The sequence below is a fragment of the Corvus brachyrhynchos genome, unplaced genomic scaffold, assembly GCF_000691975.1.
Source record: "Corvus brachyrhynchos isolate BGI_N302 unplaced genomic scaffold, ASM69197v1 scaffold61, whole genome shotgun sequence".
Taxonomy (NCBI): domain Eukaryota; kingdom Metazoa; phylum Chordata; class Aves; order Passeriformes; family Corvidae; genus Corvus; species Corvus brachyrhynchos.
In genome coordinates, this window is record NW_008236478.1 from 5,003,851 (window position 1) to 5,031,109 (window position 27,259).

At 36.5% G+C, this 27,259-nt stretch overlaps 1 protein-coding gene across 1 annotated transcript in view; it reads left to right on the forward strand.

Moving 5' to 3' along the window:
- Positions 1-42: 42 nt before the first annotated feature.
- MYOF (myoferlin) overlaps positions 43-27,259 on the forward strand; it is a 64,823-nt gene continuing 37,606 nt past the window's right edge. The window contains 16 exon segments of the mRNA XM_008643801.2: positions 43-1,288; positions 7,120-7,175; positions 8,055-8,146; positions 14,412-14,520; positions 15,747-15,831; positions 17,901-18,061; positions 18,489-18,617; positions 20,107-20,169; positions 20,281-20,331; positions 21,874-21,904; positions 22,355-22,470; positions 23,630-23,756; positions 24,199-24,302; positions 25,233-25,301; positions 25,423-25,466; positions 25,868-25,950. Coding sequence (XP_008642023.1) covers positions 1,201-1,288; positions 7,120-7,175; positions 8,055-8,146; positions 14,412-14,520; positions 15,747-15,831; positions 17,901-18,061; positions 18,489-18,617; positions 20,107-20,169; positions 20,281-20,331; positions 21,874-21,904; positions 22,355-22,470; positions 23,630-23,756; positions 24,199-24,302; positions 25,233-25,301; positions 25,423-25,466; positions 25,868-25,950 — 1,408 coding nt within the window. The 5' untranslated portion in view covers positions 43-1,200.

The window sequence follows — 27,259 nt, forward strand, 5'->3', positions numbered from 1 at the left end:
CAGCGGGGTGCGGGAGGGTGGAGCGCTGCGCCGTGGTGCTCGGGACGAGTCTGCAGGGTCTGCTCAGTGCTGTCTCTTCCGTGTCTCTAGCCTCGTTCCTCTCTGAACATGTGTGTTTTTTCTTATCCAGAAATCCTCTTCATCTACCCAAAATCTAATAGTTTTAGGAATTACAAAGCAAGCTAGGATGGTTCTGATGTGACCATGTAAAACCTAGGCTGAACTGCGCTCACTTGTGACTCATTTTGCTCCATTTTGCTGGCTTCCCCTCTTCTGTCTCCTTGGGGACACCTGGGGCAGTGGCAGTGTGAACCTCTCGGGTTTTTACATCTGTTCACAGCTGAGAAAAACTAACTCTGAGCACAGGGGAGCTCAGAGCTCTTGTGCTTGTCATGTAAGTGTTACCTAGTTCATGTTACCGGAGTGTTCGTGCACGTGTTTATGTTAAGACAGAACATTCATATATGCCTCCAAACAATACAGTGTCTTGTCACTTTTATTTTTTGTTTTGCACGCATTTCCTTAATACTTTTAAATTTTTAGTTACGGATACATATTTCAATAATACATACCCAGGATGTTCCATGAGAAAGCTGCAGTGTTTGCTATGAAACACATCGTTGTTCCAGAATGCAACAGGAGGGGGAGGACTCGCACTGGTTTTGGGGATCATCGCCAGTTTGTGACTAGGCTGGCACGGAGACAAACCAAAAGCATTTGCAAACAACCAAGTTCTACAAATTAGGGGGGGAAATGTAAGCCATCGTGAAATTTCCTACCTTGGTATACCAAGAGGCAGATGTGATTTACCTCGAATTCTAGAGTCGTGCTTAATGCTCATGTTGCTTAATGCTTATTCTTGCCTTGGTTTCTGACGAGAGATTTATCACGCAGTTTAAAAATAAAAGCAGCAACAACAAATCTGAGTTTTTGCAACGTGCCCTTTCTGTCACAGAATTTCACTAGCGAGAGCTCTTTCTGTGCAGCAAGACAAAACCTGGTGTCAATTTACAGGACTTTTTTTCCCCATAGCTTTGAGTAGCTAGTCCGTCATAGATCCACCCATAGATCTCCTTTGCTGTAAACCAGCAATTCCCTGCCTCCTCTTCCTGCTAGCATTTCAGTCCACAAGTTAAGGACTGTGAAGTTGAAGTCTTCATTCCTTCGGTAGTAGTCAGCATTTAGGGAAGACGGGAAACAATGCTTCGGGTGATTGTGGAATCTGCTACCAATATCCCTAAAACCAAGTTTGGGAAACCAGATCCTATCGTTTCTGTTATTTTTAAAGGTAAGGAAACTTGTCATAAATGTAGTCAGGGAAGAAATTTTGTAAAAGATAGTGCCCTTTGTAAGTATTTGAAAATCTGGGAAAACATGTTTTCCTGAAATTGCTTCTGATGGAGTTTTAGGGAGGACTTTTAAATTAGAGACAGGAGTTAGCTGAATGAAGTTTGTACTGAGTGGAGTGCATTGGTCTGTTCCGACCAGCTGTGCTTCTGTTTCAGGATCCACATTTTACAAGCTTTTGCAAAGGATTAACCTGTTGCTTTAAAAACAAGTCTAACTGCATAAGTAAACCCACTTTTAATTCTGAAATTGAAGGTTACCTTGTTTTCCATCTGAAAAATCATTATTGTCTTGATTACTTTGAACAAGCACTGCTCACTGTCACACGCATTTTTATATGACTGATTTATTGTTGTTACAAGTAGTTTACTGAAAAACAGCAGTACTATTTCTGAAGGTGTTTGGTGTTGTTTTAGTTTGGTTTGGGGTTTTTTGTTGGTGTTTGGTTTTGGTTGTTGGTTTTTTTTTTTTCCAAAAACAGAATTGCACATCAAAATTTTGCCTGTTGAGATTATTGAATTAAAATATTTTGGAAGGAAACTGTATTTTTCACTTTCATTGCTCATCAGTTATGTATGGGAGAAGCAGAAGACTGTGATAAAATTAGCATTTATATGGATGGTAATTATATTTTACAGTATACTTTACCTGTTGCCATCATTACCTCACTTGGCTAGACTAGAGGAACTTGATTTCTAGTATTGATTTATCTTCAAGGTGCCAAAACCTTCAAGCAATTTTGGATCATGTAATCCATCAAACCAAACTGCGATAAACAGGCAACTTAACTCCTGGTGACCTGGTTTCCTAACTGTGCACTGAAATCCAAATGCTATTTTAAAGTGTGAAAAATCATTGCAGGAGTTTGTCACCTTTAGAAACCAAATGTGAAATCATGACTGCTGTAGGCTGGAAAAGGACAAGGCACTGCACATGCAGAACCTTAACTTTCAAAGTAACAAGTTTTCAGATATGTTTACTCAGCATCAGAAAGATGTGAAATTGTTCCATTTCCTTTAGTTTCCTCCTTTTTTTCAAGGTTTGGTGGGGGTTTTTTTACCACCCTGTGTGTTAGAACAAGTGGCAGAGCCTGACTCAGTAGCTTTTGGAACTTCATAATTCTTAAAATATGATTTTACTTGCCCTACAAAAAGTGATGATACTGTAATTTCTCTGCTTTGTTTCACATTCTGCTGCTTCTTAGGTATCCATTTTCTCATTTCAGTTCCTTGCCTTTCTTTGCTTTCCTGCCACAGTTTTGCTTTTCTGTATTGCCTCTGTTCCTGCAGTTTCCTACTCCAGATCTGGTTTATGCCTTCCCTTCTTTATGCTTAAGTGTCTGTTTAATCCCTCCTTGTAACCTTTTCTTCCTACTATGTGCTCTAATGCAGTTCACTTTTACCTAGTAAATGTGAGTTACAGATATTTTTTTTCTGCATCTCTGGATTTGTTTTTCAGTTCTTCAGTTATCCAAACACAGGAATTGGACAACAGATATTAAAGGAATGAATTTATATTTATCCTTTATGTACTATAATTGGCATTTTTAGTGTTCCCAAACATGGTTAACCAGTGTCAGCTTCATAATTGTGACAGGTTTTTACTAGGATATTTAATTTCTCATTATCCTGCCACTTCTATTCATGTGATTTTACTACATACCAACAGTCTGATTTTTTGCTTCCCATCCAGGGTGATTCAAGTGGGACAGAAAATACCAGGCTTTTACCAGCTATTAAGCAGCTCTGATTTAATTTGTACATGGAGTGCCTGGTTACCAAGTGCAAGAGCATAGGGTCATATCTGAAATATGTTCAACTTCTGGCTGTTTATGTTTATAGATTTTTTTATATATACACTGCTGGTTCCCCCCTCACCCTGTTAGTGTGTAGAGATAGGAAACCAGTTTTATTTTGGGAAGATTTATGTCAAAGGGCATAAATCTTTAACTTTAGTCCCTACCCAATGTAAATCCTGGGGGACATAAAAACACACTTGGGAGTACGTGTTCTAGGCTGGGAAAAACTGAGGCATTTGCAGGACTTTGGCCATGGCGCTGCAGCACATTTTCATGTTTTTGTTTGACTCTGGAGTGTTCTTGGTGAAGTCTTAGTGAACAGCACTCATTTGACAGAAAATTGCTGTGGAAGTTGGCATTTCATTAGAACAGTATTTTGTTCAAATTTTAATTTACAGGGCCTTTGCTGATGTCAGGTTCAGTAAATTTAAGACTCCCACGGAAACACAGTCTTTCAGTCTCAGACCTTTACAGCCATGCTGTGAAGAAAAAGCTTATGACCATGAAACTGTTAGTATGAAAGTGACTGCAAATGTTTTATATGTTAAGACACATAAGTTAATATGGTTTAATCTATGAATAGGATAGATTTCATCCAATTTGTTTAACTAAACTGGTTACAGACTGGGCAGCCAATTAGTTATTACAGTGATATATATATATATTAGGAGGAAATAGGCAGCTGTTTCTGTTCTGATATAGCAGAGGAGTTTTGTGCAAGCATTTAACTTTTTTTTTACACATTTATGTCCAGTCCAATGGGATGGAATTTTTATTTACTTTAAGAACAGCTCACAGTTCAAAGAGAACAACACTCTGAGAGTAAATGAATATCGCTATCTGGAACTGGGTGCTGTTCTTGCAGGATTCTGAGTTTGTCACTCAATGGGAGACAAATCATTGGTCAAATTAATATGAAAAACTGTTGCCATTTGCTAAACTGACACTAAGTGATAACAAATCAGTATAATTGCTTTGTTTTGTTAGATTCTTGTCTCAGGGTGTAAAAATTGATTCAATTGCTTGTATGTGCAGTCAATAATAGGATATTTACTGCTTTGATCATTCCCTTTGACTGCCTCATTCCACTTTATGCAGTAAAAACTGAGGTGAAATGGCATTTATTTTGATTGGGCCAACTTGAATAAAACTGCTTTTTCTATTTGTGGTTAATCTAAGAGCTTTTCAGCAGGCCTGCAGTAGTTCATAGCTATTTTAGTTTATATTTCAGTGTGTGAAAGAAAACAGTTTTAGAGTGTAATTATTCATTAAATTTGTATTTTCTGTTCTGCAGAGAGTTAAATTATCTAAATTTAATTTCCAGGGTTTTGGAGGTCTGCCCATTTGGTCCTGCAATTGCTGCTACCATGCTATCTTAATTCTACTTTGACAAAAGTTTTATGGGATACCTAGTTAACTCTCTTAAATCTTAGACTTAGGACTGTTGTAGAAGATAATGTTTGTTTCTGCTATTCCCCACCTGCTGATGTTGATTAAAATGCTAATTACAATAGAAAGAAAAAAGATGGAAACATTGATTGGTTTGCTATACTATAATTATCTTTTTAATGATGGAACAGTTATTATGCAAACAGCTCATCTTAATTTTTTTGGACACTGAGTCAACTCATTGGCCATTAAATTCTTATAACAGTCGTTTCCACTTGGGTATATTAACTAGCAAGTTATAATATAAGGTAATATAACGCCTCCATCAAGATAAAGCAAACAGTGATTTCTTCTACAGTACCGCAGTTACTGTAGTTAGTTTTTAAAGAAACAAGTCTATAGAGTGTCCTACCTGTATCCACTATAATTTCTTATTTCGTGGTAGGGCCACACTAAAAATGGTGTCTGGCCCTATTGTACAGCTTATCCTGATGTGGTTTAGTCTTGGTTGCTATAGCTGCAATCATTACCAGAAGAGGAAAACAGCCCGAGGACCTGAAACTTACGTGAGCTCCTGGAATAACTGAGCAATCCACTTGTTTGGCAATGGAGATTTTTGACTGGAAGAAGAAAGAGATTTGGCAACAGCTTAAAAACAAATACCACCACCACCCAGTACATTAAAATACAGATAAGAGTGTAATAAAAAGAAAGTCAGTAAAGAGAAGAGAATATATGCAAAATATATCCTTGAGGAATGTGAATGTCACACTCTGACTGACTAAAATTACAACTAAAACCCAATGTAAGCTATGCTTCCCAGTGTTTTTTCATCCAACTTTCACACAGATGCATAACAGAAAAAGTTCTTCTTCTCAGTGTAATCTAGAATATGCATATTAGTGGAAACAAATCTTGCTTTTGTGAAAATGGATAATTCAGAGTGGAAAATTCAGCACCTTGTCAAGAATTGTTCTGAATGTTGTTGAAGCCAGGACTCTCCTTACCTTAGAGAGTTACATTTTAGCTTAGGCAGGGATCATAGGACTTCTATCCATTAGTCCCATCAGAATCAGGTCTGTAATTCACTATCTCCTTTACAAACAGCTGTAACTGTTCTTTTTTTTCACTGGCAGTGAAAACATCTTTTCATCTCCCAGCTTCTAGGGACACTTGGGGTATCAGTGCCCAACCCCAGATATTCTGGGATACTCAGTTTTGAAAATGCTTTGGCTCCTATTAGATAGCATGAAGTTGATTTTCTCTCACTAGCTTGTTAATTAGTGCTTTGTTCTGCAAAATGTCAGTCCACAGTATGGTATGTTATGAAAGCTCTTTCCTTTGTCCTATAACATGAGTCAATATCCTGTATAACTTGTAGACAATTCCTGTTACATAAATGGGAGTCAGTTTTTGCAATTTGCAGCATGGGCTGACTTTTTCAGTACATCCCACTCTCATCCGATAATAAGAGCCACCACAGTCTGCTGCCTGACTAGTAGGTACATGAACTTGCCCATTTGGCATATCTTTACTCTGTTCCCCAGGCCTTTGCAACATTTTCCAGGCTAAGTATAGTCATAATTTCAAATAACAAAAATGCAATTATCTTTACTGGAGTCCTTAAAGATGTGGAGTGTGTCTGAAGCTTGGCCTTCTTGTGGTGGCTGAGCATTTTGGAGATTAGCAGCTGGTTTAGTGACTGTACTTAAATATGCTTGTTTGTTATGTCTAATATATGCAATCTCTGTTTAAAGAGCCTGTGCTCTTTTGTGCTTCTGAGTGTCAAAAGACTCGTTCTCAATCAGAGCTATATACATATATCATAACTGAACAGGATAAATAATGCCAGGCTATGCATAATTTGCACCTCAACCCACATTCCAGTGATTTTTAGCTTGCCCAAATGCAAATTTTACCATGAAGTATGGAAGATTTTTAATTTTTGTAATTTTTAGGCCACAGTAAGTTTGGTGAAGTCATTCTGCATAACCTCTGGAAACCATCTTTTCAGGAAGGATTGCATTTCCTCTTACATGCATGTGTATTTCTTCTAATATTTGCTCATTTAAACCAGACAGTGCTGACACTGTAAGCGTATCTTCTTAAGATTTCTTTCCATGTGATTTTATTCCAGAGCTAAACATTCAAAAATATTTTGTAACTCATATATGGTAAATATGTAACACATTTTGTTTACTACTTTCAAAAGTAGTACTTTACTGCTATCACTTAGAGGTGATATGCCATTTGGTTTGACGTCTCCAAGTCTTTTAATCTGTCTTTTTTCATCATTATTGAAGCTGAAGCTAAGGGTCATAAAAGGTTGAGAAACCTAAATATTTATTTTGCTTTTTGGAAATACATCTAGCTATGTTTAAACAAAACAGAAAAAAAAGCCTCAACTACTAAAATTCCCCAGGGGACTTTTTCATTGTAAAACGTGCAACATCTGGAAGAGGTAAAAAGAATTGGAACATTTGGTTTAAAGCTCAAACCTTCTTTAGAAAAGTGAAAGAAAAAAATATTTTGTTTTTGTAGTGCTTTAGCAAAAACAAATAATCACGCTTTGTTTGTATTTGCAGATGAAAAAAAGAAAACAAAGAAAATTGAAAATGAACTCAATCCTGTTTGGAATGAGGTAATTTTTTAAAAAATAAATTCTTGGTCATTTTAAGACAGAATGCTTGTAAAGTCATTAAGTCAGTTTCAACAGTTGAGTATGTTGTTGGAAAGAGGATCTAATGCCACCTGTTCTTTCAAGGTGTTAGCAAATGCAGGTGAATGGATTCGTCTTGCACCGTGTATTACAATTCATCAAGTAATGTGCTGATGTGAAATTAGATGGATAACTGATGAGTTTGTGGCCTGGTTTTGTTCCCACTTTCTTTTGATGACAATGATACTGAGCCATTGTTTAGTCACATGTATGGGAACAAAATGGGATAATTTATTATATACCAGGAAAAATCATACAGATTTAGAAGGACTTATGTGTTGAAAATCCTCATGGCTTATTTGTAGACCTAGTCCTATTTTGCATCTTCAGTAATATTTTTCATGGGGAAAATGTTTTCTTGGCAGTGTTTTTTTACAAAGATAAATGAAAGTTAAATATTTTTCTTATATTTTGTAATTAGAATTACAAAGAAAGGGACCCTACAACTATTTGTTTAAATTCAATAGCAACTGAATTCAGCCAATATTGAAGGGGACTAACATCAGATATTACGAATAACAAGACAATAGTGTGAGGAAGTGGAACTGCAAAAGAAATTATGGCTCACTATTAAACAATTTAATTGTGCTATTGTTGCTAGTAATTAGCAAATCAAATACATTTGCTATGAGCAAATGCTATGATCATTTTTTAGTTTGCTTTTGCAAATGTAAGCTGGATTTGGTCTCTCACTAAATGCAAAATTTATTTCTGAATAATTTTGTTGTATATGCTACTCTGCTGGTAATTTTTCGTAACTTGTAATTATAATTTGTGTTTGGTCCATTTTTTTTTGTTCAGATTGTTGAGTTTGACTTGAAAGGAATTCCTCTGGATAATTCATCTTCCCTAACAATTATTGTGAAGGATTTTGAAACAATTGGACAAAACAAGTATGTTCCTTCTTCCCTCTCCCTACCTCCTTCCCCCCCAGTACTAAACATGACTTCCAATACAGCAGTACAGGGGAAAATGGAACTGATAGCTGCTGTTTGCTGTGCTCTCTCTTTTCTGTCAATTCCAAGTAGTGTTCGCTGTTGCTGTTTTAGAAGAGAGTATGAACACGTCATCTCTGTTCTTTTTATTCATGACAGATTTCATATATATTAGGCAAACATTCATGTTTACTCATAGTAGGCCAATTCCATTGTTAGCTTTTCTTTACTACTCTCTGCCTCCTCCCAGCATGTGGATTCAGGTTTTTACAATACTCCAACAGCTCTGTCGTAAAATCACTGTGAATCAAGCCAGTGCCCTCAGGTCTCTCATTCTTGAGATTCCTGCAGGTCAGTTAGGCAGGAATATATTGCATGCCTCTGACTTTATGGAAATCTCAAAACTTGAGATATGAAAGCTTGCCAGTAATCAGAATTTTGCAGTGGACTTTATAATGTATCAGAAAATAAAGGAAAGTGATTATCTGAAGCACCTAAATTGTTTCACTCTGTACATGGGTTCAAAGTTTAGCAGTCATATGGTTGGTTTTCTTCAAATTGTATTTGTAAATATCATCTAGACTCATATTTGTAACTCTTAACCCCCAGCTTGTGCAAATGCCTATTTGTTTTGCTTGGGTTTATGCACAGAAAGTTGTTCATATCAAAGCCAGAGTAACACCTTCAAAGTAAAGCTCTTTAAAAACAGATCCTCAATAACAGCCAAATATTTGCAATGTGCGGTGTCTTTGGAAGGGATATTGGCAGGGAAACAGGATAAGGGAGTGAGAAGTGAGAAATACACGAGCAGGCATCCTGATTGTTACATGGTAATAGGAAATAGCATCTTGTAGTTCTTTTAAAGACACAAAGCATTGTAACAACTGAAGAGATTTGATACTAATGTACATTCACATTTAGATGAAAGAGTACATGAAAGGAGGGAATGTGGAATAAGTTTTTCACCTACCAATTGCATGTAGGCATAACCTGTATTTCTGTGGAGTTACTGATTCTGTTTACTGAGTTGGAGAGAGATTTAGGTCTACCATATCATAGCTTGGCTATTTTTTCGCAGTATCCTCTTTTAATATTTAAGGAAAAGTCTATAGTTAGATACATGTCTGAAGTGCTGCAGCATTTCAAAGCAGTGCTCAGTGGAAGAGTGTGCAAATAACACTCCCATGGTTTGTTCAGGATTGGAAAGGTGGAGCACAGTGCCTATCTGAGGTCCTTACAACTGAGGGCTATTCTGTTTATTCAATTTAAGAAACTCACTGTTTGCTGTGTGCTTTTGACATCCGCAAGTAGACCCATTAACCTGGGAGGTGTATTAGGTGTCTAAGCTAAGTGGGATTTGAGTCGAAGTCAACAATCTTCCCTTTAGAGATTTGTGCTTTTATATATTTTATTTTTAAATCTAGATTGAATTTGGATTTAGCTTTTGAGGGTAAAGAGTATCTCTAGGAGCCTCTGTTGCCTGAGAACGAGCAATGAAAAGAACCTACACCATGTCTTTGGCTTTATTTTCTTTCTTCTGGAGGAAAATAATCAGTGAGGATTGCTTTTGTTACTTTCAAAGTAGTGCCAACTTTTGCTCAAATGTTCTGCTGCTGTCTGTGCTGCAGTGTAGGCCAGAAGCAGAGCGCTGTGTTTCTCAGCCCAGCCTCCCTCTCTGGCTCCTCACTCACAAGGCTCCTAGCCAATCCACACTCTGCTGTTCCATGCACTCTTAGTCCTGACTGGTTCCAGGCACCTGGTCTGTTGCTATGCCCAGGAGGTGACTACAGAACCTGTACTACCTTCTGGAACAATAGAACAGAAGATTGCAATAAAAGGCGTGATTTGTTCCAGCTCCTAGAAGCTGAAACAGCTGTTAATCCAGTCCATTCTTAAACTGATGCAGGAGGAGGAGTACAGTGGATGTTATTCTGCTTTTACACTGTGCCAAGGCACTGAACTCATTACTTTGGCATGTTTCTGTAAATTAAGCCTGAAAGAACATTTGGATATTTTTCCATTTCTTTTTTTTCCTGGAGAGAGAATTTACTGCTTCATTTACAGGATCACTACACTTTAGCAGATGGGTTAATGAGTGCTCTTCATGGTGAAAAGTCACAATACTTGGAAAAGATAAATAAAGCAAACCACTGTACACAGACAGACCATCATAGGAATAAACCAGAGGACTCGTATGATTCATGCTTAGTTAGATTTTCCGGCATAAAGATGTTTGAAAAGAGAACACATCTGTTTTCTATTACATCTAATACTGTTAGTAGAAAGATTTCAAGTTCTCAGAACACAAATCTATGCAGTTAAAAACATCCCAAAAACCCCACAGAAATGTCAGTTGTCCCTGTGAAGTTAGGAGAAAGAGTTGAGATTATGTTTTTCCCCGTGTCCTTTGTGTAGTTAGTAACCTAGTGAGGTAGGAAAAACAGATTGGGCACACCCTTTGCTCTAACAGAAAAATGCAGCTACAAATGAGCAGTGCAGCAAACTATTTAATCATTGCTAAGTATTTGTCATAGTTAAATAATTTCCAGATTGTTTAAATCCTCCTACAGCTGTGCCCTTTTGTGTGGATTCTTTTCCGCATCAGTGTGACTGTACATAGTTGCAGACTTTCCTTGCATCCACGGTATGAAAGATCTAGACAGTTCAAGGTTCAGTTTTGGACTTTCCTTCCTTGTTCAAAACAGTATCCATGTTTTGTTTCTTTTTGAAAGTTTGTTCTTGCAAAGAGTATTATCAAATAAGTAAAGATAAAATAGAGGTTTTTCTTAATAAAAATAGTTAAACATAGCAGCAATAACAGAAGGTAGGTGTTGGGTCTTGTAGCATAGTCTATAATGAAATATACACACCGAGAAAGAAAGATTGAGTATAGTAATTGTAACTGCAGTGTAGAATCACGTTTGCTGATGAGAATCATAAATACAAACCTCTGCCAAAATAAACCCTCAAAAATAGATGAAAATAATTTAAATATTTGACTCTTGAGTAATTTAAACCTTGAGGCTTCCAGTATAAGTAGCATGTAAGCAGCTAGAGGACATGATAGGGTAAAGAATTTGATATAGATTGCTACCTTCAAACCAAGAGGAATAATAAAATGGGTGGTACTGTGAGTTAGCACTTCCGGATCCAGACATGGGTGTGAAGTTTCACTTCGCTTGGTTATTTAGGCAGCTAACAGGAAGTGCTAACCACAGCACTAACGGATTAATTAGCTTTGGCACAAATGCAACTCCGTGTTTAGTAGTTGGTCATCAGTAGTTCATTGATTTCATGCTTATAAACTAAGTACTTTCCTTTGATCACTGCAGGGAAACCATCATAGGCCTGGTAAGGTTCAAAATCAGCTTCTGAATAGGAACTTTGCATTTATTTTTGGTGTCTTCTCCGGTGGTAGACCAGAATGTTTAAACTGCTTGTGGCAGGACAGGATTTTTACTTTACTCCTGCAAAGCTGGCGAAGTTTAAGAGACCAGACTGATTGGGCATTATACCTATAGAAGTCTTAGGGATGGCCAAAAAGGTACTTAAACATTTACTCATTTGCTTTGGTCTTCTGCTAAAACAGCTGATGAACAAAAGGTCAGAGGATGCATTAAGCTATTTCGGTGGCAAAGTGTCCCAATTGATGGTGTCAAGGGGCTAGTGTGATCTGGAATTAAATGGGCAAATGTCAATCTGCTCAGGCAAGAGGAAGAAAGCTGAAATAGGTCCAGCAAAGAACAGTGTCCTTTGACAATGAACAGGTAGCAGAAAGTCTTTTCAGCTGTGCTGGAAGGGAAGGATTCCTTGTCATCTTGTAAGTCATGACTTCAGATGGAGATCACATACAATCCTGCCTGAAGGTAAAGAGTCTTCAGAGTTTGGAGGAACCCAGGAATTTCACAGTAGCCATACAGTGGGTCTAGTTACCTATCGGAGGGAAGTACAGGAGCAGACCTTGCAGCAAAGCACTAAACATCAATGAACTGGTGATGGATGTGATCTCACAACAGCTCCTGAGATCTGACTTAGCTGACTTAGCCCAAAGGTTAGAGACCTGACAGAAGCATGTTGGAAAAAAGGCTTTCTCTAAGACTTGTGTATGAGTGACAAAGATGAGACCTAAGGATGACTCTGAGGCATTCCTTGTTACTTTGGAATGTATTACTTCAGTCGTTAAGTAGCTGTATGATCAAAACCAGACTGGACGTAGTCATGGGTAACCTATTCTAGCTGACTAAGCTTGAGCAGAGGCACTGGACTAGATGATCATGAGTGATTCCTTCCAGCCTCATTAGTTCTGTGGTTCTGCTAAGGGAGGGGTGAAACATCCGGAATCCAGCGAACAGGACGACTTTGGGAAAGGCAGAATAGTGCCCAAAGCTTAGAATTTGGCTAAAGCTTAGAAGCAGACTAAGTTTGTAGACCGAATATTAAATTTCTCAGTCTTGCTAGAGTGGAAAAAGACTGGAGACTATTGTGGCCAAACATGCTAAAGAAAGGGGAAATAAAGGCATATATATATATATAGAGGCAGCTGGTTGCAAGCAAGAAGTCTATGTAACTGATTACCTCTTCAGTCTTCTGAACATCAGTGATCACTATTTTAAAAATGGTTACTATGCATTCAAATGCATGCAGTTATCATTTGTACAGGATGGATGAGGATGTAGAAATGGAAATGTACAGTGGAAAATTTCAAAAGCACTACAGGTGAATAGCAATTCTTGAGTTAATGTCACTAGATAGGAGGGTGTGGTTGCTGAAACATTCACCCTGATGATTTGAGATTATTTTGGGCGGCTTCTGAATTGATAATGTTTTTGAAGTTGTCACTCCAGCTCATATCAAATCAAAATGTCAAGTCTATATAATTTTTCTACAAATGTGCGTAGGAAAGTATTTTCTTTCTCTAGAATCAGATTTGGCCTAGCTGCTTATGGGTAGTCTTGTTGGGTTTTCCCTTCTATGACACCTCAAAATATGTAAGTTTCTGCAGCTAAACAGAAGTTGTGATGTGGATGTGTAATGCCTGGAAGGTATATTTGCAGGAAATTCTTGTTTTATGGTTAGGTATCCTAATGTACTTTGCGAAAAAATAATTTATGTTCTCATGACACAGTATGCAAGAGTAGCTATAGCAGTGCTCTTGCTGCACGTCAGAAAATACCCTTGCATCCTTAGCTGCTCCATGAAAAAGCTCTGTAACTTCAGGGGACCTCAGTTAGATTCTCTGTGTACAGATCTTTTTTCTGCTTTGGCAACAAAGCTGGTATTTTATTTGTAACACATGTTCTTTGAAATATTTACAGGGTTAAATTATCTTGGCTTTTTTTTTTTTTCATTGAAAAAAATCTCAGTTATTCCAGCAATCCACTTCAGTAGGGGAGTAAACTCTTACTACATACCATGGGAATGAAATACAGTGCCAGGTATCATGAGACCAGTACCACACTGAGAAATTATGCCTCAAAGTAGTCTCTAAGGTTAAAAGTACATGCGATTTTCATCTTTCTGGGAGATGGTGGGAGTGACAAATGCAGTCCCAAAGTAGGCAGAAGTAGTTCAGAAGAGTCTACCACATGTCAGATCCCTTTGAAACCTTCCTTTGGTAGACCCCTCTAGAACCATAAGAAATGTTCTGAGAATTTAGAAGTAAGAAGATGAACCTGTTCCAAAATGCAGAGTATGAGCAAGCAGATTAACATTGAAATTTTCTAGTAAGAACATTGATGTGCATTTGTTTTGTTTCACTGTTTTCATTACAAAGACGTGGATGTCTCTGGCTTTGTATCTCTTTCTGTGTAGTACAACAGCTGTCATACCTAGTTTTTATTCACTACTTCTCACCTGAGAATTTGCAAATCTGTAATTCAGTGGTGGAAATAAGTGATATGGCTGTTGAAAGTTATGCAGAACATTATTTTCAAAAATAACGCTAAAAATAATTTGTTTTTTAACCTCTTTAAAAGGTACTGTGTTTGGTTAAAGCTGTGGCTGCCATAAAGAACACCAACGCATTTAAGTGTAATGAAACAGAAATTACAGATTACTAGTACACAATCATTACATGGCATTTGCAATGGTCTTTTGTTGTGCTTAGAGTTTGCAAGTAATGGCTGGAGTTACTTGGTTGACTAACAGATGCTAGCAAAAGAAAAATGGGAGCCTCTGTTTGATTTATACTTGCATTCTAATAATGATTTTTATTTAATTTCAGATTAATTGGCAGTGCATCTGTAGCACTTAAGGATCTCGTAGGTAACCAAAGCAGATCTTTTCCCTTCAAACTCATACCTCTACTAAATGAAAGAGGACAAGAAACTGGAGTGAGTGACTTACATTTTCTTATTTTTCGGTATTCTTCATCAAAATGCTCCAGCACAAGGCTAATACCAATTTAATGCTTGGAAATTTCTAGCAAAAACTCCAGACAGAGGAAATTTATAACCAGAGATAACTATGTCTATACAATTTTGTTTCCTCTGTCTATGTCATGTATTTGTATATATGTGTTACAAGTAATATGGGCCATGCATTAGAGTATGCATGGAAATCACCCTGATGTTGAAAAAGTACATTTTCCAAATACCAAATGGAGTTCCCATATGCACCTTTTTTGCCATATGCTTTGTAACAGCTACTTGTGTTATAGCACTGGTTCTAGAAGGCACATGATCATGTATATGTTCACTGCCAGCTCCATTCAGAAAGTTACACAAGAACTTGCTTTACTTGATTTAGAACATGTTTAAATTTAAATGGTTATTAGCTTAGTTATGTATTAAGTAGTTTTTGGAACCTGGGACTTTACTGTGTTTGTGCAGTGTAGCTGTTAAGGCATTTCATACTGCATTCTAGTACACTTCAATAATGAGAGGCTCTAAGCGTAATTTCAGTATCTCATCAGCTGCAGTTTAATATCATGATTAGTTGGTCACAGGGTTGGGCTTTTTTTGCTGACTCCTCATGTTACTCTGGCAACTAGGAATAATAATGGTTTGTTCAGTCATCCAAAACCACAGTCAAGCAAAAAAAAGACAATTCTATAATTTGAATGGAAAATAATGTGGTGTTTTTCTTCCAGGATGGCGATGCGAACAAGCAATTGGAAAAGCCAGATAGGAAATTTTACTGACAGTTCAGACTTGTTAAGTTGTTGATGAGATAGCGTTATTTCTCTACTGCCTTTGTTTTTCTCTCTGCAAATTTAGGATGTTACCTTTCTGCCATGAATATTGTGGAACTAAAATTAACACCTGTAGAACATCTTACATGCTTGTATTGTGACAGATTTTTCTAAATATAAACACAGCAAACTCCATTTGTTAGATATTATTTTAGAACCTAGTCCATTAGCTGCAAATTGTGTAATCTTTATTGTTTGTATATACATATAGCTTAATAATAGTTCATTAATTTACTAGCTGAAACTTTTAAAAACTGTTGTGGCCGTGAATAGTTAACTATTCACGTACAGTGTTAGAACAACTTACTGCTTAAATCAACTGTTGTGAATACTGTGGGCCACATAAAAAAGTGTATTTCTCTTTAGGCAACAATTGATTTGGTAGTAGGATATGAGCCACCAGCTGGACCTGCAAATCCAACTGATCCAGGAGGGACCAGTGCACAGGAAGGTATTTCAATCTTTTCTCAGAACATTATTGTTAAATCTCTTGGAGCTGTTTAAGGTAAGGCAAGAAAGTGATTCAGCAGCACTGTTCACCAGAAGCAAGCATGTCAAGACTGCCAGATAGCGATTTTTAAAGAAATTAAGGATGAGTCAGAAGCTAAGAAAAAAATTGGCATTTCCTGGCATAAAGTGGATTTTAGCATAATTTTCTATATTTGCTTAAAAACTTTCAAAATGGCTTTTGTTTAGGAAAGAAAGGTTTTTGAATGCTCAAGGAAACTGCAGTTATCTGCTGCAATTTTAGGGCTGACCAAAAAGCAGAGAAGTCCCATTTATTACTTTCAATGTCAGGGAGCTTTGTGAAAAAAATTTTCTTGATTAATTAAACCTCTTTTCCCTTATAGAATGATTACGTTTTGGAAGACACTGTTTTATATTAGGTTGATATTTGACTAGCCAGTGAAATACTGTGATCAGTAGGGAATATTCGTTGGTCTCTCTATATATCATATTTACCAGGCTTTTGCTGAGAGTGTTTTTGAGATCTTCTAGTTTTCCAGACTCTTAAAAGAACTGTGAAGTAACAAGCTTTTGCAGTTGACAGGCAAATAATAAGCCTAATATCAAGGCTGTGTTCATTCAGAAAGAAGGAAGTTTAATAAATGTTATGTGTTTGAAGAGAACTAAACCAGTTTGACCATTATTTGGTGATAGATAATAACATAAGAAGGAAAAAATTGAAATCAGGAGTCCACAGGAGAGAAATTTTAGTTCCACTGTCTTCACTTAGGTGTTCTTGGAGAGTGGAAGGATAAGTAATATAAACACAAAAGCTGTGTGTTAAATTACTGCACATTTTAGAGAAATGTGGACTTGAAGGCTAAAAATGCAAATTCACTTTTATGAGATTATTTTGATAGCTTTTAAAATGTTTTTGAACTCTAAGACACAGATAAAAAATGACAGGGTTTTTAGCTAGTGTGCAGCAACTGCATGAAAATTATTTCAGCGTGAAATCAAACACACCTTAGTTAATTATTGTAAATACCTATTTCCCATGAAATGAAATCAGTATCCCAACTGTGATAGCTACAGCTCCATTTTAGGAATGAAAAATTAAGTGCTAGGTTATGTAATCAGCTGCATGGATCCATCCAGGCAAATGCATTTTGAGAGATGTTAGCGAGGGGGGTGGGGTCTTCTGCTTATAAAATACGTAGTATGTCAGTCTCTCTGGTTTTACACATCTCTTACAAGGATCATGAAGGATGATCATTAGCCTGTAATTCATGAAGCTAGTATACATTCTGTTAAATGCCAACCACCAGAGACACAGCTCGTTCTTCCTCCAAATTTTACCATAGTCACTGTGCAGTTAAGAAAAGCTGGAAACTCAAGGGAGTGACCACTTTTGTGGTCTAGATATTTATGGATCCTATTTTGCAATACTGGAATCTCAGAGTATGATTCAGTATTGTAGTGTCATGTGGTTGTAGAACTGTCTCCCACAGAGGGATGCTGATTTCAGAACTGTCAAAGAGGCTTACTAAAAAACTTACTCTGCACTTACATGTTGTGGAGAAGGATTCAGAATTTTGTTTTGGATGGCAGACCTTAAATGTATTCATGTATTCAAGATTCTGAACTAAAAACTGATGCTGTGCTATAGCCTAGCCCTGCTGATGGGAAACAGCAAGATTCATTCAACAGCAGTATTTATTCAGCTGGAATAAAATGAATCCCTTGTGGTGTATTGTGAACTATTCAGGGGATGATTACAGCTGAACTTTGCTTCAATCAGTTGATTAAAAAAGTGTATGGGAATTGTATTAGACACCCTGCATCCAGAAGAAAGACTGATCTAGAGGTAGTTTGGTTAGGATATAAACTTGTTCTTAAGCAGGCTAAAACGACTAGCTTTCAGAAGGACTTGGAAGCATGTAGTTGGCAAAAAAATTGTTGACGTGAGCTAATAATAGAATTTTAGTGGAACTCTTGGGTATCAGACTCCTGTAACTTTAACAGCAGCTCTGCTATTTTTTTATTAATTGCACTGTTTTTTTGCTGTATGAGATGGAGAAGATGATGCAGGTTACGAGGAAGGGTTGGATGGTCCAGTTGGTGGTATCACACCAACAGTTCCAAGTGGCACAAAGGAAGCCCAGCTAGCTAAACGCATCACCAAAGGAAAGAAAACACGGAGAGTCCTTCCTAACAAACCGCAAGATTTTCAGGTAATAGATTTATTAAATATTGGCACGATAATTAGCCTCTTCTTTTGAAAGCCAGTATTTCAAAGGTATTCTTCAAATGTTCCTGTTACTGAGGTGTCCAATTTTGTACAGTTCTGTCTGAAATAGGGATGAACCTTATTTACTGTATAGTTGTATAGATTTCAAACTACTATAGCAGCTTTAAAAATAAATGGTAAAGGCAAGTGGAAAAACTAGTGAAATAATTAACCCTAACTTGTCTTGTAAAATTCAAGTAAAATTACAGTTACTGTCATAATTAAGCTTGAAAAGTCTGTCTGGTTCATATCTGTCAGCTACTTCAGGTGTTGGCTAATATTTTTAGTGGTATAATAAGGAATTGTTGTCACCAGGATCATAGATAATATAGAGAATGAATTAATATAAGTGTTTGATTTTTTTTTTTCAGATTCGTGTTAGAATCATTGAAGGTCGTCAGTTGCCTGGAAATAACATAAAACCAGTAGTCAAAGTTCACATTTGTGGTCAGACACACCGGACAAGGATCAAAAGAGGAAATAACCCATTTTTTGATGAAGTAAGTGGTGTAAGAACACTGTAGCTAAAATGCTGAGACTATCAAATGTAGAAAAATAGTTAATACAGCTTTCATTATGATCAATTAATAAGAATTTACTAATATTTATGGGTAACTATGGCTAGCATGCATTTTGCCATTCCCAGTCCCTTTATGTATTCACATCACTAAACACAACTCTGTCACAGTCAGTCTTAGCAGATAAAACTATCTAGAGGAAAGTCATACTTCATATGAGACATATGGAACACGTTCTTTGGTACAGTTGGCCATCTGGCAGAATCACTTTGAACAGTTGTGTTCAGGTCATAAAAATTACAGAAAAATTAATTAGAAATCATTGTAGACCTCTATGGCACATTCAGATGAGTGCTCCGTGCAGTGCTTTGGGTCAGTAGGACTGCCACAAAATCTGGAAATATCATTGCCTTGCTACCCATGATTTGTAAAAGCACAACTAGATTTCTCTGTCCAGACAGGGGGTCTGTACATCAAACACACTGAAATACAGGAGAGAATTCAAAACCACATAGGGGACACAAGAATGATCCCATAGCTGGAAGACTAATGTTGCAAAACTTAAATGTAATAGAGAAAATGATAACTCTCATATCTGGGAATGTGTGGAAAATTCAGATTTTGGAACTGTGTGGCAAGCATGTGTAACACACACAGGCAAGACCAAGGAAATTATAAAACTTTGAAACGTGAACTAAGCTGTAGGTAGCAGTCAAGATTTATGAAGCTATGGAAAAAATAGGGAGGGCAGAAAGCCAGTTGCATCTTATATTGAAACAATTCCTTGGCAGTCTCAGTATCCATTGTAGTCTTAAACTGGAATAGGAGGGACAATGTTTACGTACCCTTCCATTTTGTTGTATAAAATATTGACTGGAGTATAGCTGGGATCAAAGACCAAACTTAGTGAGGCATGATCTATTATGAAAACAAGCTAATAAATGTTATATATATATCTTCACGCTATCAAACTATCAGATTTATTACTATGGTCTTAAAAAACTTCAAATCATTAGAATCACTGTCACCACTAACCCTAAACAAGGCCTCTTTGACAACTACAACAGAGATGGTTAGACCAGGATTTACTGTCCTGGCAAATGAACTTTATAGTTTCTGAAGTTGTTCCAGTGAGAAAAGTATGAAGTGCAGAGCAAGGAGCAAAGGGCAGTGCTGGAAGTTTGCAGCACAGTTATGCTGACCTTGTTTGTTCAAATGGAAGTTGTGACTATCTTGTCTGTTTTGTACTGAGACAATTTACTAAATTCGGTTTTTCATTGTGCACCAAATTACCACATAGTATGTCCAGCAAGGACTTTTACCCCTTGTCCAGCAAGGAGGCGGGGTAAAAGTACTGTATCTGGCATGCTTTGCATGCCTCTTAAAATAATGTTTTTGCATTTTATGTTCAGGTAATTATGTGTTTGTCATTTTAAGACAGGGGTTTTTTGTTTGTTTTTTACCTTGACAGATATTTTTCTACAATGTCCACATGACTCCTTTAGAGTTGCTTGATGAAACAGTTAGCATTCGGGTAAGAAAAACCAGTGCATGTTCACAAGGCTGCTGGATGCCTGTAGCATCCTCTGGCCATTTCACCAGGTTGTTTAGGAACATTCCTGTTCATGCTCCTTTGTCTTTTTAGGTGTATGATTCTCACTCTCTACGAGCAGACTGTTTAATGGGTGAATTTAAGGTGGGTATGAAGAAAACTCTGTATCTTGACTAAATTAAATAAAATGGGAAAAAAAATTTAAGTACTAGTTTTAAATGTCTAAATTTATACTTCTTTTTCATGGAGCCAAAGAATTACCTGATGATGTCTTGCTTCTCAAGGTAGAGACAATTTGCTCAAAACACTAGTAAGCAGGTTTTTTATTTGAGTAGAAGGTTATTGTTAAAGAAATGTGTGTGGTTTATATACCAAGTTCTCTAATTTGCATCCAGGTAACTTCTTCTTCTTTTGTAGGTCAGATGATTATTTGGTATGAGATGAGTTTGAAGAGATAATTTTATTAGGTAGTTAATAGGCAGAATAGTGATATGTATGGTGGCTTAAGGATACACATTCTCAAATGATGTGGAGAGGAGTTCCTTTGGTCAGAAGTTAAGTAAAAGAGATGTTGGAAAATTCTCTTAGTTAAAGTAGTTTCTGTGCTTCTGATGGTATTAGTGAGATGGTCTTTATTTGGATTTGTTATGATCAACACTGGAAAGTAGACATCTGCCTGTCAAGAATTCCCATGGCAATTGTAATGGCTGCTGGGATCCACTGTTACAACGCTTCCAGTATCAGTGCTGGCTGTCTTTTCTGCTTGCTTATTTGGTACTGCATAAATTTACTAGGTCTCTAGACCAGCTTTTTACAAAAATATGCAAAGGGGGAAGAGTGCTCTTTTCTAAACGAAACACTTTCTGCCACAAAGCTGGTTGCTTTTTGCTTCTCCCTGCTTATTTTCTTTGTGATTTCTAGTGATTCGGTCAGTGGTATACTGCTCTGTGAAAGACTGATTATTCACTAAGCAGGTGACAGCATGTCGCTCACCTACTTTCTCTTCCTGCAGGCACACATTTCAAGAGGAAACCACAAGGGTAATTCTGTCTAGAAAATCGCCCTTTCAGACTTTACCTGCAAGGAATACTAGCCCCAACTGCCTTGAGCAAACATACTTACATTCCTGAACATGTTTGACATCTGATACAATGAATGATGCAATCTTGTCCAGATCTGACACAGTGAGGGCAAGAAATTGTCATATTCTTATTAAAGAAAAGGAAATGATTCATTTAAAAATAAACAAGTTTCACTTCTGGAACTGAAGGATGAGATGTTGAGCAGGAAGTAGGAACAAAAGTATTCTGAAAAAACTGTCTGAACATAAAATAATGGGTGAGCGTAGGGAATTCAAAAAGCAGTAAGCCATCCCCATCTTGTGTCTCTGGTAAATGAAAAAGCTGGGGATCCAAGAAAAGAAGGAAATAACTACATGTGTTAGTTCTAGTTCTAATACATCTTTTCTTGCATTTTCTTCTTGGCTGCTCTATCCATTAGAAATCCCTCATTTTTCAATGTAAGGCATTTTCTCTTTCTTCTCCTAGTAGAATTCTATGTAAACTGTCTTCTGTTTGTGACAAGGGAACAATGTAGTACTGCTCATGAAAAACATGGGGGGTGTTGCCCAACCATTTTTCTGTTTTGGTATTTCTTCAGAGGTAATGCCTTTGATCTTTATTTCAGATTGACATTGGCTATGTTTATGATGAACCTGGTAAGTAATAGTTACTTCAGAACTTCTTTCCTTAAAACTACAAGCTGAAACATTTCATTAAATTTCTAAAGTAAAAGAGGAAACCTAATATAAAGTTATTTAGGTTTGTTGCTTTAAGTATTAACTTCAAAAAATCCAACAATATATAACTCTTTTCAGTGAATTCACAATGAAGTACAAGCCCCTTTTTTATCAAAGACCTAAAATTTGAAAAATAATGCAAAAATATTTGGTAACAATGTCCATGAATTATTATGCCAAAATAGTTTAACATCAGATTTCTTGTTTTGGATGGCACTATTGAGACCTGTCTAGGACAGAATAATTTTGTTAAATAATTAGGGTAATTTAGGATAAAGGACACTTTAAAAATAGCTAACTGCTTAAATGATGTCTGCCATTTTATAATGGATATTACTGGGGCCAGTGGTGATGTTTGTTTTATTTCAGGCCATGCAGTCATGAGAAAATGGCTTTTGCTGAGTGATCCTGAAGATACAAATTCAGGAGCCAAAGGCTATATGAAAGTCAGCATGTTTGTCCTGGGAACTGGAGATGAACCACCAGTAAGTTTAATTTAAATGTTTTTCTTCCCCTCTCCACCTCACAGATATTTATTTATGTCTCCCCAACATTTTTTTAATCCTGTATAATTTGCCCTGTGAGCAGTATTTATAAGAGATTTTACAAGTGGTTTCAAGGGCATCCTGTACTAAGTGGCTAACTCAAAGCCACTGTTATTCTCCTCAGTTAAGCAACCTCTACCATTTGTGGATACTCCTTCACATACTAGAAGTAGGGATGTGTTAGCCTGGTTTTGCATGCAAGCTAATAGGTAATTCTCCTTAGCGTAGCTAAGCAGGCAGAGTAACGCTGGTACCAGTTCCAGGACTAAGTCTGGAATGTCTCCACTACTACAAAACACAGACAAGCCAATAGAGAAACCTGAGTACCAGAAAGCTCCAGATTTTTCTTGGTGAAAATTAGACTCCTCAATAGTTACAAGTCAGGCACAAGTAATCTGATGCATATGAAAGCAGTAGGTAGTTTTAACAATCCAGGCCTTCACTGTCTGCTGTTCTGTCAAGGTGAAAACAGGCGGTTTTTTCTTGTAATGCTTTTCTTTCCTGACCATTGCCCATAGATGAAGTTCTGCTTTTCTTCCTGTCTGACGTTTTTGCATACTGGTACTCCTTAGTTAAATATAATGTGGTCCCCAGAACCATGGCAGATTTCCTTTTAGTTCTGTGTTAACTCTTCCTCTCCGCTGTCCTCATGATTCTTGAAATCACAAGGATATGTCTAGTTATTTGTGGTGTGTTTATTTACAAATGAGGAAGCAGTAAGTTCTGGTAAGTTATATCAGTCTTGTAAGCCTTTTCTAATTGTAGTAAGATACCTTGTCTTGAGATGGGTATGAAATTTGCATAAAGTTGGCATTGTACATGTGCCAAAATCATCATTGTCTGATGATGACGATTTTGAAAGTGTGGTTACAATAGACTCCTGCAACTGAGTACTTTAGAGATAAAACTGAAAGTAAAATAGTTTAGCTAGAATTAAATTTTTGTGACTGGATAATTTGATACAGTCTCATTCTTCATAATGAAACTGTCAACAGTCTTCTACATAAAGAATGTTGTGGGCAGCAGTTTAACTAATCACGTTAATTCTGATTCTGTACATTGCCCTGTCTGTTTTGTCTACAACTGCATCCCCCAACAGGTTGAAAAAAGGGAGAGAGATAATGAAAGTGATGATGTGGAGAGCAATCTTTTATTACCTGCTGGGATTGCACTTCGATGGGTCACTTTCCTTCTCAAAATCTACAGAGCTGAGGACATTCCACAAAGTATGTAGCTTCTCCCTACTATCCCCATTGGTGTTTGGTTACCATTAGAAATAGTTATTTGTGTTAGCTGTTCAGAATAGAATATAGGTGACTTTTTATCCGTTACTAGCGTATTTTCTTTCCTATATCTGTGTCAAAATAGGCAATGTCTTCAAGTATGTGTATAATGTTTTTCAAATATAGTGATGCCTTTAAATTCAGGCATCAGCACTTCTTATTATTTTTGAAAAATCTGTATTCTTAAAATTGCTCCTAAGCCAAAATTCTCAATTTTTACCTGCAACACTTCAGAATTTTGTTTATCAGGTTAGACTTTGCCCTTCCTAGATCTGTAAGCTGGTTGATTTTGGTAAGATTGCAATGGGCAATTTATTATTTAGGATTACTACTACTACTACTAATAATAACAAGCACCTTAATTTAATCTTTGACACCTCTCCAGTGGATGATGCTTTTGCACAAACTGTCAAGGAAATATTTGGAGGAGAAGCAGACAAGAAAAACCTGGTAGATCCATTTGTAGAAGTTTCTTTTGCTGGGAAAAAGGTAATTTAGTAAATATCTGAACCTTTGTATTCTAATTGTAGTCCTGAGAACAGATTTCATATGCCAATATGATTTTTTAAGTTTACCGGAACTATGGAAATTTAAAAAAAATGAAAAAGTACAGTTCACTTTGTAAAATTACAAGCTTCAAGGTACAATAGAAAGGGTGTAAAACTGATGACTAATGAAAGGAATGTGTGACTAAAGGCTAGAATTGACATGCCAGATTGCTTGCCTACCAGTTCTTCCTGATTGCTTTTAGTAATTATCAGATACAGATCTTTCTGGACAGATTAACAGCGTTTGTACATTTAAATAATAATGTGTTCCTTAGAATGATGAATTTGATCTGGAGCACAATTGCACAACTTATATTCGTTACTAGTCAATTTTTTTGTTATTCATTCAATATGCTATATAGTCAGGTTGCCACACCCAGTAGTACAGAAGATCCTTAGAAGACATGACTAGCAAATAATGCAGCCTCTCCCATACGATATATTCTTCATCTACCCTAAAATCTGCATAAGAAAGCTGGAATCAAGTCATTCCTTCATCTCATTTTGCTGCTGTGATAAAAGCACGTTAAATTGTGGCTTGTGGAAATAACAAGCTTTAATAATTTCATTTAATTGTAGCTAGTGAAAATAAAAAGTAGGGTAACTCCAATCTCATGTTTAAACGCTGTTTCAATATTTTCTTTTCCTCCTAAAGTCATTAATGCTGCATATGGAGATTACTCTAACAGTAATTATCAATGGAAAACTCATTGAGCATCAATGGCTCATTGCAGCATTAATCCAGGCTTCAGTGATTGCTACCCCTAATTTTTCCAAGCAGATGGTGTTATGTCCTAAATCATAGCTAGTAAATACTTTTTTGGTCTGTTTTATCTTTCATGTGTTGTATATTTGATTTCTATTTTGGCAGGTTTGTACAAATATAATTGAGAAAAATGCTAATCCAGAATGGAATCAAATTATTTATCTTCAAATCAAGGTCAGTTTTTTACCTTTGTTTCTGTAGTAAACAGCCATTCTTTTGGAACTCAGGGCATTAGCATTACAGAGGTGAAAAAAGGAATGAGTTATTTTACTTTCATTGCTTTTTTTTATTTCAGTTTCCCTCGATGTGTGAGAAAATAAAACTTTCAGTTGTTGACTGGTGAGTTATGACTTTTAATCAAATTACTTAAGAAGCTAAATGATAATAAGTGAAGAAAAGTCTGGTTCTATAGATGCCAGGTATTTTTACAGTGCATGAGAGTATTTAAGCAAGTGTTTAAGTACCTTTATGGTTTCTTTACAAGAGATCTGATTAGTGTAACATGAGATTATTTTCAATTGTGTGAAGTGAGAACTGAGCACTGTCACTGTTTAATGATAGTGTAAAAGTCAGGTGACTTATTAATGGTTTACAACCCACTTTTGTACCTAGTCTTTACTGTCTTTGTTAGTAATATTGAAGCATTTCAGGTGATAGAAAATGTGTGTACTAGTAGCTTGCTTCTGTGTGTGATGACCAGCATTATATTTAAATAAAATACTCGTTTTTCTTTTTTGTAGGGATCGACTTACAAAAAATGATGTAGTGGGAACAACATATTTAAGTCTCTCAAAAATTGCTTCTTCTGGAGGAGAGATTGAAGGTAATTGGTTGAGCAGTGTGTAACACACTCGTCTTACAAAGAATGGCAAAGATCAGTGTTCTAAGAAAGTATATATATCTATAGTTCCTCAATTCTCTGGCAGCAGGATTATCTGTTTCTGGAGTTTTCAAAACAATGCTCCTAGAAAAAGTTCTATGGGACTTTTCAAAGTAAAGTATTAAAATTTTAGTGGCTAAACCACATCATCATGGAAATAGCAGTAATTCAAGATTTGGTGTTCTGTTTTATATATAGAGATATATACACATGTATGTAAGTTAGTGAACTAATTAAATTTGTGTGTACTTTCCCAAATTCAGAAAACCATGTGACATCACAATCTGCAATGTGTAATATATGCAAATTTACTTTGATGCTTAATAAGACATTTAATTTCAAGACAATCTGGAGTCACTGCGTCAGATCCACTTCTTTGGACAGCGGTAAACAAGACTCCTTTTGCTGCCTTTTAAGAGTATCTGTTCTACCTCTGAGAAAAGAGCCTAAAAGCTGTGGAATGTTCCTGAGTAGTTAGCCTAAAGGAACTATCTAGAACCACATATTCATTTCCTGGACATTACTATGCTGCTTTCAGATGCTGAGGGAACTTGGGTCAGTCTCTGCTCTGATCAGTAGCTTACTAGAAGCAGGCACTGCATCTCATCTCATGGGTGCTCCATATTCCTACTTTGTGAACCCTGATTTTGATTGCACTGCTATGATTGCAGACAATTGGTTTATGTGCTTCAATTAGTAGAGATGGCTGGATATGTAATTTCATACAGCTAAACCCCAAAACTGAATAACTGCAAGAAAACAACAAGTTAGGCAAGATATGAGATGCCTAACATATTGTTCTCATTGGAAAACAGCTTTGTAATAAAACTCTTCTTTACAGTATTTTAAGAAATACTTTTTGTGCCAATATTTTGGATAATATTAGAAAAATCCTGCTACATTTATATTTAATAATTTTATAATATAATTTTGTGATTATTGATTATTTCTTTGTAATCTATATTTATAATCCCCTCTTTTTGTAGGAAGACCTTTCATACAATTGAGCCAGCTCCCAGACTAGGGTTCTGTGTTAACTTGCCAGAAAAAGTGTTTTGTCTTTTTAAGGAACATAGTTCAGCATATTAGTTGTCTGTACAGAATTGTAAAGCTCAAGGTTGAACAGGCTTAACATGTATTTATCTGACTATCCACACTAGTTTTAAGAACACTGTCTCAAAATCATTTTCACCATTATTGCAGTAAGAATCTAAATTACTAATTTTTTCTGTTGTATTTATAAAATCCATAT